We start from the raw sequence: 17891 nt of genomic DNA, 5'->3' as shown, positions 1-17891 counted from the left end.
TGTTTACTATGTTTTTTTAATATAAATGAATCTATATATAAATGTATCTATGTTATGATGAATTGACGGATAACGAGTCCCGGTTAAACCTTAAGAATTCTTAGGATACGAATGACATGTCATTAGGGATTTCATGTTTCGAGTGTTGGTCTTGAATGTCTTACTGATGGCTAAGGCCCTGCATTTTTTTCGGATTCTCCATAGCGCGTGTGAGTAGCATCGTGTAGCTTACATTTTGACCAACAGCTTGTGTGAGCAGGCTCGTTTCACAGCTCGTGTGAGTAATGATGTAAAGGAAAGGTTACGGTTATATGTAAAGGCACACTATGTGTAAGCTTTTTTGAGTATCCGATGTAATTCTAGATGGTTCAACGGGTAAGAAAAGGAAAATGAAATGGTAAGAATGCAAATGGAATGAATCATGATCTTATGGCAACACTGATGAGTTAAATGTTATGTATATATGGTAAACTACACATCTTATGGTTGATTTCATAAGTATCATGAACAAGTATACTAACTTGTGAATTTGATGATGTTGTATAGGTTTTTACTAAGCTTATGGCATTGGTAATGATTTATACTTAATCTATGAATTGTATTATTGGAAGTGGTAAGTTATGTTTAAATTTTATACGAGCTTACTAAGCACTTGTTGCTTACGTAGTTATTTTACTTTGTTTTATAGATTATTGGAAGCTCGATCGATTGGAAGCTTGTCAGAGACCTATCACACTATCTAGCAGTCAATTTGGTAGATTTTGTGTATTTTGGCCAAGGTTAATAATGACATGTTGTAATGCTGGGGTTTGTGCAAGTGTACACAGTCGTTATCAAGAAATAAGTATCGAGTTATCGTCTCCACAAGGATTGTATTTGTGCTAAGTCACTTAATTTGTAAAATTATATTAACAATTTGGTAAATAAAAAACACAATATAGTTGAGAAGTGGTGATTAAAATATATTAAACTAAATGCAATGATCCCTAATGCAAATTATCCTAAGTATGCAAACTATATGAATGAAATAGATTTTATTAAAATTAAACACAATTTGCAACAATTATAACATAAATAAACTAGGACAATTACTTTAATTAAAATCAATTTATTATCAACATGCTTAATAACATTCGGAAAAACATTCCTTTCATGAGTTTGGAAACCACATTAGGTGCTTTCGGAATCCTTTACTTAGTCAATACACATTTTATTGATTCTTATTTACTAAGGGTTTCTTAGCATTCGTGTGAGTTAACAGGGACGTGTTAGGTTTGAAACAATTTAATCACATAAATCTAAAAACTATGCAGATAACAGAGCTTGGTTAGAGTTGTTATGCAACCTACAATTCAATCGGGTTAGGATCTAAATTGAGCATGCACATTTCAATTATGCATCCATTAGCCGTCGTCTGGTTAGGATCGTTTAGCTAATTCAGGTGCATTCTAATCACGTATGAACAAAATAAAGACTTGATTTTAATTGAAAACATGATCGATTGAGGCACAAACATTATAAGCATGAATCAAATAAATATTATTTAATCAAAATAATCATCCTAGCTTAAATAAATTTAAGCTATCATTGTTGTAAACAAGAACAAAGAACACATAGCAAACATCTTTAAATTAAATTTAAAGAAAAGAAAGATTAAACCCAATTCAGAGTGGCTGTCACCCAAGACTCTGACTGACGAGGCTCATTCGCTTCTTTGTGTTGCTCCTTTACTGATGGCTCTCCAAGGTGGCCGACCAAAGGTTCTTTAAGAGGCTTAATTGCTAAATTCCTTATGCAAGGATGATGAAGGGGAAAGATAGCTAAAAGAGTTGAGAGAATGATGAATGAGTGAGAGATGATGGGATGAGGGATGATTGAAAAAGTGAGAAATAAGCTCTTATTTATAGGTGAGGCAAGGGAGCTAGTTTGCTAAAAATGGGAGTGCCCATCCTTTGAAACTTCCTCCAAGAGTGGCCGGCCATGAATTGAGGAAATGTGGCTAATTTTCCCTTGATTTTTGGTTAATTTGAGTGCCACAACAACTTAGGACTAAGACTCAGTCATTAGCAAGTATTTGGGAAAATTTCTGATTTCTTTAACTCTTCAAGGACTTTGTATAATTAAACCAAAAAATGGTTTATGACATCCATGTGCAGTCAAAAATTGGGTTGACTTGGTCCCCAATTTGGACGATTTTGTAATTAGAAGAAAACTCTCAGACCTGTCCAAAAATAGTAGATAGTTTAGAAGACCAAATAATATAATTTAACCACTTTAATTAGTCAATTTACTTAATTAATTAAAACCTAATTTATTAATGAAATATTAAAAATGAATTATTAAAAATAACTTTCTATTTTATTATTTAATTTAATCATGCATGACCCACTTTATAGCTTAAAAATATAATATGCTCAAATTAATATAAAATAAGCCATTTTATGCATGAAAACTATATAATAAAGTATAAAATCACATTTTAATAATTTCTATGTCCTAATTTCATATTTTCGCTTATTTCCTTAATTTATTAAACAATTAATTGGTTTTAACAACAAATTTAAGTAAAAATGTGATGAATTATATAGGAAAAATTCTATATATTTTTTCAGTTTATACATGTATAGGTTGTTTTGTAATGGTATTTTGAAAATGTGTAAATGGTGATTTGGTCTGTTTATGCTTTGAAGTTTTTGGTTGATTTGGTACACTTTAATGCCTTACCAAGCTTTGTGAAATTGGTCACTTTTAAGTGCATGTATATAAGGTTCTTTTGGTATGTTTGTAATGGCTTGATAATAGTCTATTGTGATATGTTTGATAGTTAATTGAACTAGGCTAATATGCTTGGAAATATGCATTCTTGACTTGTTTTGGTAAGTGATGTTTTTGATATATTTGTGGTGCCTTTGAATGGCATATTGGTTAGGTGAATTAGGTTGTTTGAAATGGCATATCGGTTTAGGGACAAAATGCATATGAATGAATGGTTTATAATATGTTTAGTTTATTTAAATGCTATAATGTTGATGGTTTTATGATTGTATGGTAATGCTCTGTAACCCTAATTCGATAACGAATATGGGTTAGGGGTGTTACAACCGTCCATGTGAAACAAATTAATCGTTGGTGTTAATATTGTCACCACCGAATTGAATATCTGTTAAAGTATGTGAATTGCTAAAGATGAATCGAGTACATGTTAAGTATGATTACTGTTAGTGTTGATTTATTCTATTACAAAGCATGCCATATTGCATTGCATGGGGTGGAATGATATGTACGGAGGAAGAGTGATAGTTTAATAATCTACAAACAGTGTGGTTCAATCACGAGCCAAGTGGTAGTTTGTTTAATATGCAAATATGTTATACACTCACAACAAGTGGCAGTAATTGAAAATATGTTTTTGCCACAAATATTGGTGGTTTACCCACAAATTTTACACCCAATGATAGCTTTTATCTGTAATTATTTTGTGTATCCACAACAAGTGGCATTTTATCTACAAATCAATGGTGGTTTATCCACAACCCAGAACTACAAGGCTGGATGAGTTTTGGGGAACTTATAGTGTGGTGTGTAGTAGTGGGGTAGGACATTTTTCTGATAAATTGCAAGTGCATTGCCATTCATGAGCATGTGCATACATAAACTATGAATTCTGAAATATTATGATATTGATGTGTTGATCTAAAGAATTGATACTCTGAATCACTATATGAGTGTGATCGTTCTGAGACTTACTATATTGTATGAGTCATCTATTGTTTGCATTGATTTTCTTGTAATGGAGCTCACACTTAGCTTCATGGTTCAGTCCCTTTTTATTTCCATCTCTATAGATAACTCATCGAGTTAGGACGTGAACATGATATTCAGAGGGTCTCGACTCAGTTTCGTTTATTAAAATATTTTTGACATCTTTATTAATCGGAGACTATATTATTTTATTTTAGACTGTGCCATGAGACTTAATTTTAGGGTTTATTTAGCATGCATGGTATTTGAAGTAAATTTAAGATAATGAAACATGGATTTAGAAATTAAATTTGCATAAAGTTAATCTTGATTTTACTTAATTAAAACTAAGTTGAAAATCACTTTTCCACTGCTAGATTATCAATAAATTTTGGAAGAATAATTAAATTGGAAATTAACTAAGTTTTCAAAAGTAGTCACGGTTACAAGGAAAATGTTTTACTTAATCATTTTTTGTTAACTAGTGAGTTTTTCTAAAAATGTTTTAAAATGACTATTTTATAAACCTAGAAATAGCTTATTAGGCCATTTCGGTGGCCAATGTAATCTTCCAAATTCAGGCCTAATGTTTAGGCTGGGTTGGGAAGGTTACATTTCATGTCTTTATTTTCTTTTATATCTTAATTTTTTGTGTTTTATCCCAATTTTTTAGAGTTTTTTTGCAAGTGACTTAAAAGAGGGTACTTGTTGCGAGTCTCAAGGCCCAAAATAAGGCTCATGAACATGATGGACTCAAATTTGCTCAAGGCCCAATAACAAGGTTGAAGCCCAAACAAATCCAAGCAAGTTTGAACGGACCATCCAAGACTTCGTTACCAAGGCCCTAGATGCGCACACGATCAAAAAAGAAAATCAAAATTCAATTTCTTGTTTCCAAGAAAATCAAGAAATCGAATCTTGGTCCAATTTTACTATTTCGAACAACTTCAAGAATCAAGAAAATTAAGATTTCAAATCTAGGAAATCTTGGTCCAAGAAATCGAATCTTGCAGCCAAGGCGCATTGGATTTCATGTACGAGCTTGAACGAGCCAATTTCGAGAGCAAACGAATCACAAGACCAAGTTCTTGAAAAAATGACCCATTAAGATGTCTACAAGCCCATCTTGAAGTTTGAAAAGTAATTTAATTAAATATCAGGCCAAATTATCAAAGTGGCCCAAATTGTAAACTATTTAAGCTATAGGTTCAATTTTATTTTAATAGGTGGATCATCATGTAAGAATTCAGCCCAAAGAGCCCATTTAATTCCTTTGGCTAAATTCTCATTAAAATGTCTACAAGCTCATCCTGAAGTTTGGAAAGCAATTTAATTAAATATCAGGTCAAATTATCAAAATGGCCCAAATTGTAAGATATTTAAACTATAGGTTCAATTTTATTTTAATAGGTGGATCATCATGTAAGAATTCAGCCCAAAGAGCCCATTTAATTCCTTTGGCTGAATTCTCATTAAAAGTTCACACTTAGAATTTTTTTTTATTTGATGAGTTGTCATGTTAGTTATTCTATTAGGGTTAGGAAAACTTATTTTGGGGGTCTATAAGTAACATGGACGTTCACCCTTATACATATACAATTAATATATGTTTTTTTGAGTTAATAATAATTCTCTTTGAGTTTTTCTTCAAGAATTGCCGTTGAGTTTATTTTAGAAACTATTTTAACAATCTTTCAGGTTGTGGGAATCATCTTCAAGCCTTTTCTTGCCAAGATCTCTTTCTTGGAGAGGGAATTAAAGCCTTCGAAATGAGTTGTGGATTTTTAATGTTTCCAATGCTTCTTATGACGTCATCTTATCTTTTCTATCCGTAGTTTATCATTTCTTACTATTTTGGCTTACTAATTTTATTGGTTTTCGTTCTAGGTTAAAGTTGCTTCAAGAAAGACGTTCTTCTATCTTGTTCCACCAAGAAACACATCAAAATTAGGAGTTTTAACCTTTTCTTGTTGTTTCAAGCATTTTTGCACAAAACAATTTACTTTTGTCTTTAAAATCACTTCTAACAAATCTGTTTGTGTTTTGTTTTTCCAGATCTGGTTGGGGCATTTTCTTGAGGTCCAAGCACGGTTTCTTTCCATTCAAGAAGCCCTAATTCATTCTCTATTGGACTCTTTACCAACCGGTTCATCTTTCTTTTGTTTTAATTTCGTTTGACTCTCTTTTGTGACAACTAATCTGTTTTTGTTGTTTCTCGTTTCAGTTTACATTCGTCTAGAGATCTAGGATAAATCTGTGACTTTGACAAACTTTACGATCCGCTTTCGCATTCATCCACATCATTATTTATTAGTACTCTTTTTCTTATTTTAATATCTCACATGTGTTACTCGTTGATATGGCAAAAAATCCTGAATCCAACGGGTTTCGAGCCGATCTGACCCGATAGGGTCAATTTTTTTATTGAAGTCAGTGGTCGAGGCTAGGAAAGTTAATTTTTAAAAATAGTGGAGTAGGGTCGAGATTAGGTTTAAAATGAAACCACCCAACCGCACCTCACCTTGAGATATTTACGAAATTACTCTTTATACATATTTAACATTGATTAGATTAAAAAATCCCTAAATTTTATCACTACTAGTCTTATTCTAGCGTCTCTATACTAGTCCCCTTTCACCTCTGTAAGATTATTTCTCCTATTTTCTATCTTCTTAATTTAATAATTTATTAAAGGAACATTTGTTCCTTAATTTTTTTTTGTGTGTGTTGTAATCACAACATGTGTGTAAATATACATTACCACACAACTCCATAGATAAATCATTAAACAAATCTAATAGAAAATTGTGCCAAAAACTTTCATTTAAAAAATAATAATTAATCACAAATTGGGTCGAATTGGATCGAAGTCTAGTATACTATTAATTTTCAGTTTCGAGTTCGAAGTGGGTTAATTTTTTTTAAAGTCGAGGTTAGGTCGGGGCGGTAAAAAATTGCTCAGCCCCATTGCCATCACTAGTTAGCCAAAGGATTATAAAGGGCTAAAAATGAATTTTTAAAAAAATATATATTTTATAAAATTTAGAGTTGGAACTAAATTGGAAAATTTTGTAAATGTTGAGGGCCAAATTTATTGTTATTTTTTTAGAATTAGAACTAAAATAACAAATTTTGCAAAAAATAAGGGCTAATTTTGTTGAATTTTTATATTTAGAATCAAATTGATAGAACGCGTAAACATTAGAGGGCTAATTTTGTTACTAAACTAATAAAAAGCCCACATTAGTCCAAAGTTATTAAAATATTTAATTTGAAAAGTGTAGTGACTAAATTGAAAAATTAATAGTTGAGTGACCAAATAGAATGAAAGACATAGTTGAGTGACCATTTTATAGTTTACCAATAAAAAATAAATTTCAGCATGGAAATGCCATTATTTAATAGAAAAATTTAACGAAGAAGCTAATTCATACGTTTCAAAATATATAATGGTTAATTTATCCATTTTTCAGTAAAAGGGTCGAAATGCAACTCACCCATAATTATATAAACTTCCTGATACTTTTATCAAATTTCACTGGCTGTTAAAATTCTTCCATTTTTCAAATCTAATCTATACTACTTTACAATTGGAAAACAAAAACCCAGAAAAGCTTTAAATCATGTATCATGAGACGCTACAAATTAGTACAATGAGGAAGAATCTTACCCTTACCGTTTGTCATTCATCTTTCATGCAAGGCTCTGCAAATCCAGATTAAAGAACTCACAATTCAGAGCAGACATTGAATTTTGTTCGAGTTTAATTGTTAGGTTAATTTCTTTTAAATGAAATGAGAATTTGAAATTATGATTTTAAGTTTTGGTAAGTTAATGTCTAATTTGAATTTTAGCCTTTTTTTATTATTTGGGTCATGTTCTTTTGATATTAAATGTTTTTGGGCTTTGACCCATTTTATTTTATTATCCAATTAAATATTTATTTTATTATAATTTATTAAACTACAAAAATAAAAATGGAGAAAAGAACTTCAACTTTGTAAAAATACAAATCGACAATTTGATCCATATTACTAGCTTATTTGTCACCTGCCCCATCACTGCCATGCTCCTACACAGTACCACCTTCCATTATCCCATCCACCACGCCCCTAACCTTGTCTCACCGCCCTACTTTGCTAGCACTACCGCCCACCCTCATTCCCTTTAAAAATTTACCATCTTCACCATATCAAGGACCCTCTCTATCTCTGGACCCTTTTCATTCATCTCACACGAACCAATCAACCATCATCACTTTCACCCGCTCCCCTACCATTCTTCTCTCAGCTCTCAACTTTCTTACCCTTCCCCACTCACTCTCACTAACCATCCAATCCTCAGCCACTCACTACACCACATCACTCAATCATCGTCTAACCAAACACATCCCTCTTCGCCATCACCATTTCCCTTGACTCTTATGCACCACTCCCACCTTTCCAAATCCCATCAACAGCCAATCGACCACCTCACCACACTCAAAACCATCACTCATTCTAAGCCATTCAACTAAAACCATCCTATGGAAGCTATTATAGTAGGCAAATTTCACTAGAGGTAAGTACCTCTCCCAACTACTTTCAAATTCAATTATACAACTATATAGCATGTCCTCAAGAATCTGAATCACTCTCTTAGATTAGCCATCAATCTGAATGTGCAAAGTTATTTTGGAATTCAACTTGGTATCCAACGCTTTGTATAACTTGCCCTAGAACCTAGAAGTGAAACTCAAATCCATATATGAAATTATAGAGTAGTCAACCCTTACCAAAATAAAATGAGCAGACTTTGTCAATCTGTCAACAATAACCTAAATTGAAAATTTTTTTCTTAAGGTCAATAGCAAACCAACTACAAAATTCATGACCACTCATTCTCATTTCCACTCAGGTACCGAAATGGGTTGCAACAATCTTGAGGGAATTTGATGCTCAACTTTTACTTGTTGGCATACCAAACACTTAGCTACGTACTCGGTGATGTCCTGTTTTATTCTCGGCCACTAGCAAAATGGCTTCAAATCATTATACCTCTTATTACTTCCCTAGTCGATAGCATAAGAACTATGGTGAGCTTCTCAGAGACTATATTGTTTCAACTCCATATCATTCGAAACACGTAACCTCTTTTGGAAGTATAAACTTTCGTCTTCACCTAAAGTGAACTCACAAGTCTAACCTTCCTCAACAAGTTTCCATTTCAACAGCAATTTTCAACAAGAGCATAGAGAAAAACACAATAATTTTTAAGACTAAAAGTGAAGAAATAGAGAATAGAAGAAAAACTAATTAAAGGATAACCAAAATTCGTTTGTAGATACGCACCTACTAGTTGATATTCTATACCAACAACTTGAGAGTTGCAAGAAAAATTTTAAATAAAAGAACATCTGGACAGAAATGGAGCAACGAGTATTCCATGGCACTAGCCTATATTATTCATGTCAATTTTAAATTTATGATTTTGTTGAATAGAGGAATATAAAAAGTATTTAACAAAAAAAGAATGATTAAATCCAATGAACAAAGGTAAGAAAAAAATTTAGGAAAAAATATTTTCATGAAAGTAAATCCTTCGAAAGAAAAAAAAAAAACGAAGATATTCCTCTGTAAATGACAGTTGTTATAGAAAGACAAAAATTAGACAAATTGAGGTAATATTGCAAGAATACTATTTTATCTATTCCTTCAGGGCATGAATAAGCCACTCATCAGGGCTATGTCTGCCCGTCCGTAATAAGCAAAATAATAAGCCAAACAAAGGAAAAATAGTTAGCCCAACGAATAAGGTTGGAATGCATAACCCATTACATTCAACCAACACAACTTTCCAAATATCCAACTTATTTTAACCATTAATGCACAACAAAATGCATTTATAATTATTTCCTTCCAATATATTCAATGAACCAATAAGAAATCCACTTTACCTGCAATGAGAGGAGGAGAAAACTAGCCCCCCATTCTCATTGTTGACTCTACAGAGGGGAAAATGGTTAACCAATATGTATAATTTACAGGCAAAAGCTCTGTCTCTAAATGATTTATATAGACATTAGAAGGCAATGTTTCAGTCCAGGTAAAAAAGAGTCACAATTTTTCTGAGATTCTTGGCTTCTTGGCATGTTTCCATCAACAACTTGCTATCATGGAAGGCAAAGCAAATGACTTGCTGTACATGTGAAATGATGTCCCTATTACACAGCCTGCAAATTTGACCATAGATATATATAGCATGTAAGATGAATTTTTGTCAGCGAATCAAGATTTCCCAATTGCAAGAAACTATAGCAACTCATGCCATGAATGTTTCTTGCATGTAAAACTTAGGTATACCGTAGTTGGCTTCACCAATTCACAAGCAAAATGTTAGCTCAATAAAAGATGGTGCATGTGAAAAGCTGGATAGTCTTCAAGCAAGTTACTGAAGAAGTTTTGCTGACTTAAATCAGACACTGCTTGCACTGATTGATTTACTTTATTTCTTGCACTGTTTTATGGGTTGATATTTTGTATTTATGTTAGGTTACATATATAGTCTTACCTGTTTACCAAGTACAAGACAATGGAGGGTGATGTCTGCTATTATTAGTTCACCGCAGCTTATGATGATGAACTGAATATCACTGAAACTTACTTCTCTAGGCCTCTAACACATTACAGATAATTGTTTCTCTATGCCTCTATTGTTCCTCTGTTCCACTCTTGCTTCCCTCTTTTCCATCCAAATTATATCCAGTTGCCTCATTTCTCTCACTCGCTACCCCTTCATCCCATGGCACCAAACTAGGTGTATAATGGCAATCTATAACCCAGCAATAATAATTTAGCACAAGCTAGCACTGAATTCTCCAGTTTCCCATTGGTAGTCCATTAGCTTAGAAAAATATCTCAGCTGTCTTCATATACAGGCTTGACCTAAGTCAAACAGAATAGCGACTAAGCTAACTTGACAGAAGTCAAAATGATTGGTGACCTACATAGTAAAGATTACTGTATCACATAAAGTGAAGTTAGAATCGGCAGAATTATGGGCTTCCACTAGTTATCCAATGCTTACCAAAGCTTTCAAGCTCGGTATGAATGAAACCCGGTCACAAGAACTGCTTAGAAAACCACTTTATCATGCAACCATGTAATAAAGCTTCTCACGAAATTACTGCCTTTAAGTTAATAGAATGTCCTCTATCAGCTTCCATTGAGATCTTATCACAATGTCATTATTATTAACTTGAAGCCTAAATCAATGACCAGTTCCACCAGGAGGAGTGCTGAAAGTATGATTAAAAGAATAAAGTTATGACAAACCTGCTGGCTTCTATCAAAGGTAGATGATCATTATAGGGCTTCTCTATCACAGTTTGCACCTGAAAATTTGAGAATAAAACATCAAACCACCCCTAACAGAAATATGCAATGTCAGTTTCACCTTCACAATTAATTTGAGATCTTCAGTAGCAAATGTTTGAAACATCCAATTAATAATGTTTAATGATCTAACTGTGCAGAAGGCATTGGAACTCTTCATTACAACCACTGGCTCCCAGGGTTTGGAGCATGGTGGCCACAATCTTCTATAAAGCAATAAAATCTGGGCAAAAGCAACTTAAAATTTTGTTTAGCATCTATGCCCCATCACCTAAGCCAATATCATAAAATGAACTTGTCCAATAAAAATTTTGAACACTAATGACCCTAAAGAACTAAAGTTTTCAATATTGCATGCAATAATAATTTATTACATGGTGCTCGATACAAAAGCAGTATCGTCATTAAGTTACTGCAAGCCTAGGACTGGAGAAAAACAGTCAGACTAAATACTCGAGAAATGAACTGTGGCCACAATCCACATTCCACACTGGCCACTGGGAGTGCAATAATTCAACCCAGTATAAGACTGTTTTAGAATGACACCAACAGCAACTCAACTTATAACTTTCAGTGATTGACCAGCAGTATCCCATCAGTAACCCTCAACATAAGAACTGAACATGTTACAGCTTGAGCAAACTGAGTTAACAGCATAGCCTCTTAGGTTACAAGAAACTGGTCATGAATTTTCAATAGAATCTGCTATGGATATAAATAGCAACATGTTTACTTATTAGACAAACAGATCTAACAAAATGCAAAGGAATTAGCAGTGTCAGATGAAGCCATAACAAACCAATGGCACAAACAAGCTTCTTAAGAATGGCTTAAATGCTATTATCACATACCTTTTCCAACAATTCCTGACTCTCAGGAGGTTGTTTCTTCAAGCTCTGTGGTAATATTACTGTAAGCAACTCTGGTTTCTCTGCTCTTAAAGCACCTCTGATGACAGCTGCATTAGTACCTGATGCACCTGATGTGAAAATATGGTTTTTCTGCAAGCCATGTTAGCAGCAAGGTCAAAACAATTCTAGGAGGAAAAGTGTATATTTTCTGGGAGAAAAAAGACTAAGAGACTTGAATATTGCAGCAAGTATCCATTGTGTTGTGCGACTTATAGTAAAGGATAAATAAAAACTAGGATCATGGCACTCACAGTTATAACTAATGCATAACTAAGAATCTCAATGAGCTCTTGGTGCATAAATCCCATATTCCGAGTTCCAAAAAACCCAATAGATCTAGGCCCTTGTTGCTGAATTGCTAATAACTCCTGCATAGTTGCATGACCACATATAGAAGTTAGCAGTCAAAACAAATTCCAAAATACTAAAATCAGTAAATGTTTTCAAGCTGCAGCGAAGACCTTGGCTAAGGCATGAATTACATATCATTTATGTAAAAGGCCAATATTAGATAGCCAAAGATCCTCGGATCATCAAGTTGTAATTAAATCAGATACATTAAGTTAAAGAAATAGTGTAACCAGACTTTCATTTCACAAGCTATCAAAGTTTCTTGGAGAGCTGTATATCATAAAACAAGGCTCTCAGAAAGGTATGCGGGTAAAAACATTTGTAAAAGATCCATTATAAGCACAGGCAAAGTAGTGGTATCCATTGTACAGGCTCAGTTCTTTACTGGAATCTACATAATAAAAATGCGTTGAACTTAAGTGCTATTTTCCTGCATAAAAATCACATACCTGCAAATAATCTACATCAGGAACCGGTTTCAACTTTGAAACCGTAACTGCCCCTGATCCTTCCACAATAGATTGGACTTGTGTAGGAATTTGCATCCCAGTATCTTCATCAGAACTAACTAAGCAAACTGCATTCTCCTCTTCATATCTATAGCCATCCATCTCTTGATCTCTTCTTGTATGCACACAAATCCACTAAACCAGTACATAAAAACAGAATCCCTGACAGTAAATCATTAGTGAAAACTAACTGCCCACAAAGAGTGGTGATCAGCCATGAGCTCAGACTATAATTTTGAGAGATTCTGAAAATTGAGCATCCTTCAATCAAAATTAGGGTAGAAAGAGATGTATTTACATATGGCAGATCATTCAATTTTAACAGATTCAACAACTTGGATGGAATATCTGTTGTTGAAAACTTCATATGGAAATTTCCAAAACAAGAATGTGATGTAGATTAGATTGGAGTAACCAGATACTACTAATATAATGAATACAAAAACATTGATCACTTAGATACAAATTTTACAAAGTTAAGGACCGAATGAATCCATAAACAGTGCAAACATTTCTTGCCCTAGCAACTTAAAGATCGGCTTTAACAAGCAAGAACCTCAGGGGCATTTGCATAAACAAATTAGGGTATTGGTTTACTCTTCATTACCTTATTATAGGATCTTAATTAAATACAATATGCAAGATCGATGCCTAAGAAATATCCTCTGTCAAGCAAATGAAAAATTCCTGACAATCTACACCCAGGATTACACATGTTTTTCTGTAATTCATTCGGAGAATATGCAATTTAGAGGCAATAATCACATAAGAAAGTAGCGCTGACAAAAATATTTTGCTAGCCTGCAATCAACCACAAAATTGCTGACAGAAATAATTTTCTCTTATTTTCACAGAAAGAATGCACTTCTCTGCTTTCTTTCTCAATATTTATCTTCCTCTCAGTGAGATACTCCACATTACAACCAACCTTAAGTAATTACCTTCCAACAGAAACTAAAACATTTGGAGTGGAATCGAATCTAATTCAGTCCTCGATAAAGATGCCACAAACGAATAGAACCAGTATGGGATTGTACAAACATATCTGCTGACCCTTTCCAACCAAGTTTCTATTTTATTTGAGGGGCAATTCCTCACGCTCCCCAATGGTAACCAACCAGCCCGCCATGTTGAGAAAGAAATGATATTATTAATTATCACCAGAAGAGCAGATGATTTTGTCCCCAATATTAATAGATATAAATTTTCTTTTGCTTAAAATATTTTGACTTATAAAATTACCAAATTAATATCTGCGTAGAGATACATCATATAAAAACATGTATCAAAGGTAAAAGCTAATAACAAATCTAAATAGACCTACCTTCATTGAACACCCTTGCAATTTCCCACCCAAAAATACAACTATATATACATCAGAAGCAGAGATCTAAGTGAAATCACATTCATTGACAACTCCTGTTCGGGTTGGAGGTACTAATATAACCTTAGTGTTAATAACTTCTTTTTTTCTCTCAGGAACATATTACCATTCTCAGACAGACAATGCTACTTCCTCGCCAGTTTTCAAAATTCTCTTGAGCGGATAATCAATCCAAATGACATGTTCAGAAATTACATGAATGACTCCATAGATTCATAATTCAGCCAGTCAGTTAGGATTTAAATAAATAACAAAACCTTCGATAGATATCAATTTAAAGAAAGAAGGAAGCAGAAAATTGAACAACACAACTTCCAAAAAAAAAAGTTAATATTCCAATGAAGAAAACAGAAATAAGAACTTGAAAAGAGAAAAACTTCAATGAGAATACCTTTTTCTTGGAGAAAAAATGTGGGTTTCTTCTGAAAGTACGTGAGTGATGAGAAGAAGAGGAGAAAGTAAAATTAGGGTTTGCAGAAGAGAGAAAAGAAGTGTAATAAGAAGAAGATGGAATTCTGATTGGAGTTGTTAAAGGCAATAACAACTTCATTGGTAAAGTTATGCTCATTTGCTTATTATTAGCTGATTATTCTGATTGTTTCTTTCCTTCAGTATTTCTGGGCAGCCTTTTCTTTACTAGCCTTTAATCCTTGAGATTTTCCTTTTTTATATTTTCCTCATAGAAAGTTTAGAGAAAGTTGGGAAAAAGAAGAAAAAAACCGAAAGATTTTCTTTGGGGAAATTAGATTTAGTGTGGAATAATAATTAAAATTACTGTTTTGTGTGATTTCTATAACTTATATCTTTCAAGTGTACTAGGTTAGATATTTTATTCATGACGTAATATCAAATGTACCTCTAAACATTTATACTTTTGTCAATTTCACACTAATTCTTTTTTTAAACTTTAGGGTCTGTTGGATTACCAGTAAAATATTTTCCGTAAAATGATTTTTGGAAAATATTTTATTTTTCTGTAAAATGATTTACTGGAAAATATTTTCTGGTGTTTGATTGAATCTGTGTAAAATATTTTCTGCTACTTGGCAGATTTTTTGAAAATATTTTTCGGAAAAGTTGTTTTGACATATATTTTCTGCTTAGCTCTCATCAGTTAAATTTGAAAATCAACATTTTAAAAAAATTTATATTGATTTTTTATTGAAAATACTTACTAAAGTATTTATTTTTAAACAAGGCAACTTTTTTTGAAAAAATTATATTTTTTATTGAAATACTCATATGACAATTAACGTGTACTTTATGTTTATTTTTTGAATTTTCATGAGCTTTTTATAATTATTTTAATTTTAAAATTTTTATATTTTTAATTTATTTTTGACAGTGACATATAGTAGAAATATTCTTATGTTAGCGTGAAGTACACGTGATTGCTACACTAACATCATTAAAATTTTAATGTTTTAATTAACATTTCGTAGAAGAAAAGCATTTTGACTTCTTCTTTTTTTTAAGTTTATGATCAAATTTAGCTAAAAATAAATAAAACTAAATTGATTGAAGATATAAATGTTGATGGTTAAATTTATCATTATACCTTATAAAAATGTTTTTAAAGAGTCTTCTTTTTTATATTTGTTTTAGATATAAAATCAATTTTGGTCCCTAAAATTGGTAACTTTTACTATTTTGTCTCTGAATTTTTTTGTCCACAGTAGACCTTAAACATGGATTCTATCAAATAATTTAATATTTTTTTAACATTGTCGAGAGGTGATAAGTTACACTCGAGATAGTGTCACATCATTAATTGAAATTAAAAAATTAAAACATATAAAAATTGGAAATTATAAACATAAAATTAATTTTCTTACCCATGCGATGCACGAGTTTATTGTTTTCAACATCCATACGATTATTAAAGACCAAATTTTAACAAAATTATAATGAGGTTGTTAAAATTTTTACTAATATATTTATTTTAAACAAAAATGTTATACAATTTATTAATTTTTAATTTTATAAGAAAACCATTAAAAGGATAATAATCGCTAAAATGTTTGCAAATATTATTATTATATTTCAAAATGGTTTAGAAATCTAAAGTAAAATTTCATGTTGAAGGTGTAACATTATCATTATTTGACTTGTTTTTTAATAAATATAAAATTTTGACTAAATAGTAATTAAGAATGTTTAATAATATGCAATAACATACTCGCAAATGAGTTTGACAAATGTAAATTTAAATTCTAAATAAAACAAAATTTTGCTTTTCTAATACCAATTGCTTTATTGTGAGAACATAAAATATTTTTACAAACTTAATTTTTCTAAAAAATGCTTTTAATGTGACATAACTTTTTTATAAAAATTTTATTTAATATAAAGATATTTTATAATTTTATAATTTTACTTTTTAAATTGTTATTTATTTATTATTTTGAAATTTTAAAATAGTTTTTCAGAAATATATTTTAAGATTAATGTGTATATATTACAGTAAATACTTATTTTTATAAAATTATTATTTAAATAATTAATTTTAAATTCAAATTTAATTTTTATTATTTTAAAATTTTTATGATAATTTTATATTAAAAATATGGTGCTGCTTAATTTCAAAGCTTATATTTGAATCATTATTTTCAAATTAAAAACTTTAATTATTTAATTATATTATAGAAAAAAGGTTTTTTTAAATATGTTCTAAAATATATGAAACTTTTATTTTAGAAACATGTTTTTTTTAAAAAATTTCCTTTCGTAATTTTAAATCAGATTGAAAAAATATCAATCTTTTAATTTCAAAATTTCCTTTTTTAATCAGTATTTTAAATATTCCTACAAAATAGTATTTGAAATAATATTTTAAAATGTTTTAAGATTTAAATATTGAAATATATTAAGAACTAATTTTGCTTGAAAAATAGTCTTTAAAATATTTAAATTGTTTGAACATGATCTAAAAAGAATTCAATCATCTTTCACAATTTTTAAAAATAATTCTTGTTACTTGTTTATATAAATCAAAACTTAAAATACGAATACAAGATCAAAATGTAAATTAAACCAATATCTTAAAGGTTAAACACGAAGTTGATTTGAAGTTACAAAGTTAAGAAATTCTTTTATATATAAAAGTCAATTCATATATATAATAACAAATTTTAAAAGTTTTAATTTAAAATATTTAAAGGATGGAAGATTAAAATGTGTGTTACTATCTAAATCGTAAAACCTCTTTTTTCTTTACTCGATTTGAGAACATAACTTGATGATTAGAAATTAGCATTAACATCTTATCATCGTCTCGTAAATAAATAAGATTTAATGTCTAATATAATAATTTGATTTTAATTTTTTTTAATTATAGATGTCATTGTTCGTTTTATGGTCTAAGGCCAATTCTGTTCGAGTAATAGTGATATTTAAGTAAAGTCTTCTTAACAAAGACGATTCAAGAATTCAAACTTGTTTTAAATGCTTAGTGAAAAAATCTATTTCCACTCGTTCCAATCACTTGATGATGTGTTAATAATATAGAAAGTTAAATGTCAACAATTTGATAAATGATAATGATTTTATGAACCCCCATTTCCATGTCATTCATGGTCCCTGCCAATTAAAAAATAAATGCATTATCTTTTGCACATTAAAT

At 31.0% G+C, this 17891-nt stretch overlaps 1 protein-coding gene across 2 annotated transcripts; it reads right to left on the bottom strand.

Annotated features, from left to right (window-relative positions):
- Positions 1 to 9617: 9617 nt before the first annotated feature.
- Positions 9618 to 15011, bottom strand: LOC105788318 (uncharacterized). 2 transcript variants are annotated; one of them, XM_012615150.2, is made up of 6 exons: positions 14661 to 15011; positions 12826 to 13047; positions 12277 to 12393; positions 11966 to 12115; positions 11055 to 11113; positions 9618 to 9952 (listed from the first exon to the last, which is right to left on the bottom strand). In XM_012615150.2, exons 2-6 carry the CDS (start codon positions 12985 to 12987, stop codon positions 9817 to 9819), a joined length of 624 nt encoding a protein of 207 aa, XP_012470604.1. In that variant the 5' UTR covers positions 12988 to 13047; positions 14661 to 15011; the 3' UTR covers positions 9618 to 9816. The 2 variants fall into 2 exon arrangements, with proteins under 2 accessions (XP_012470604.1, XP_012470603.1); XM_012615149.2 differs by having other exon boundaries at positions 12826 to 13020; positions 14661 to 15010.
- Positions 15012 to 17891: the final 2880 nt, after the last annotated feature.

Source organism: Gossypium raimondii, chromosome 2 (assembly GCF_025698545.1).
Source record: "Gossypium raimondii isolate GPD5lz chromosome 2, ASM2569854v1, whole genome shotgun sequence".
Lineage (NCBI taxonomy): Eukaryota > Viridiplantae > Streptophyta > Magnoliopsida > Malvales > Malvaceae > Gossypium > Gossypium raimondii.
The sequence above is the reverse complement of the archived record's forward strand: the minus strand, read 5'-3'. Positions and strand labels throughout refer to the sequence as shown.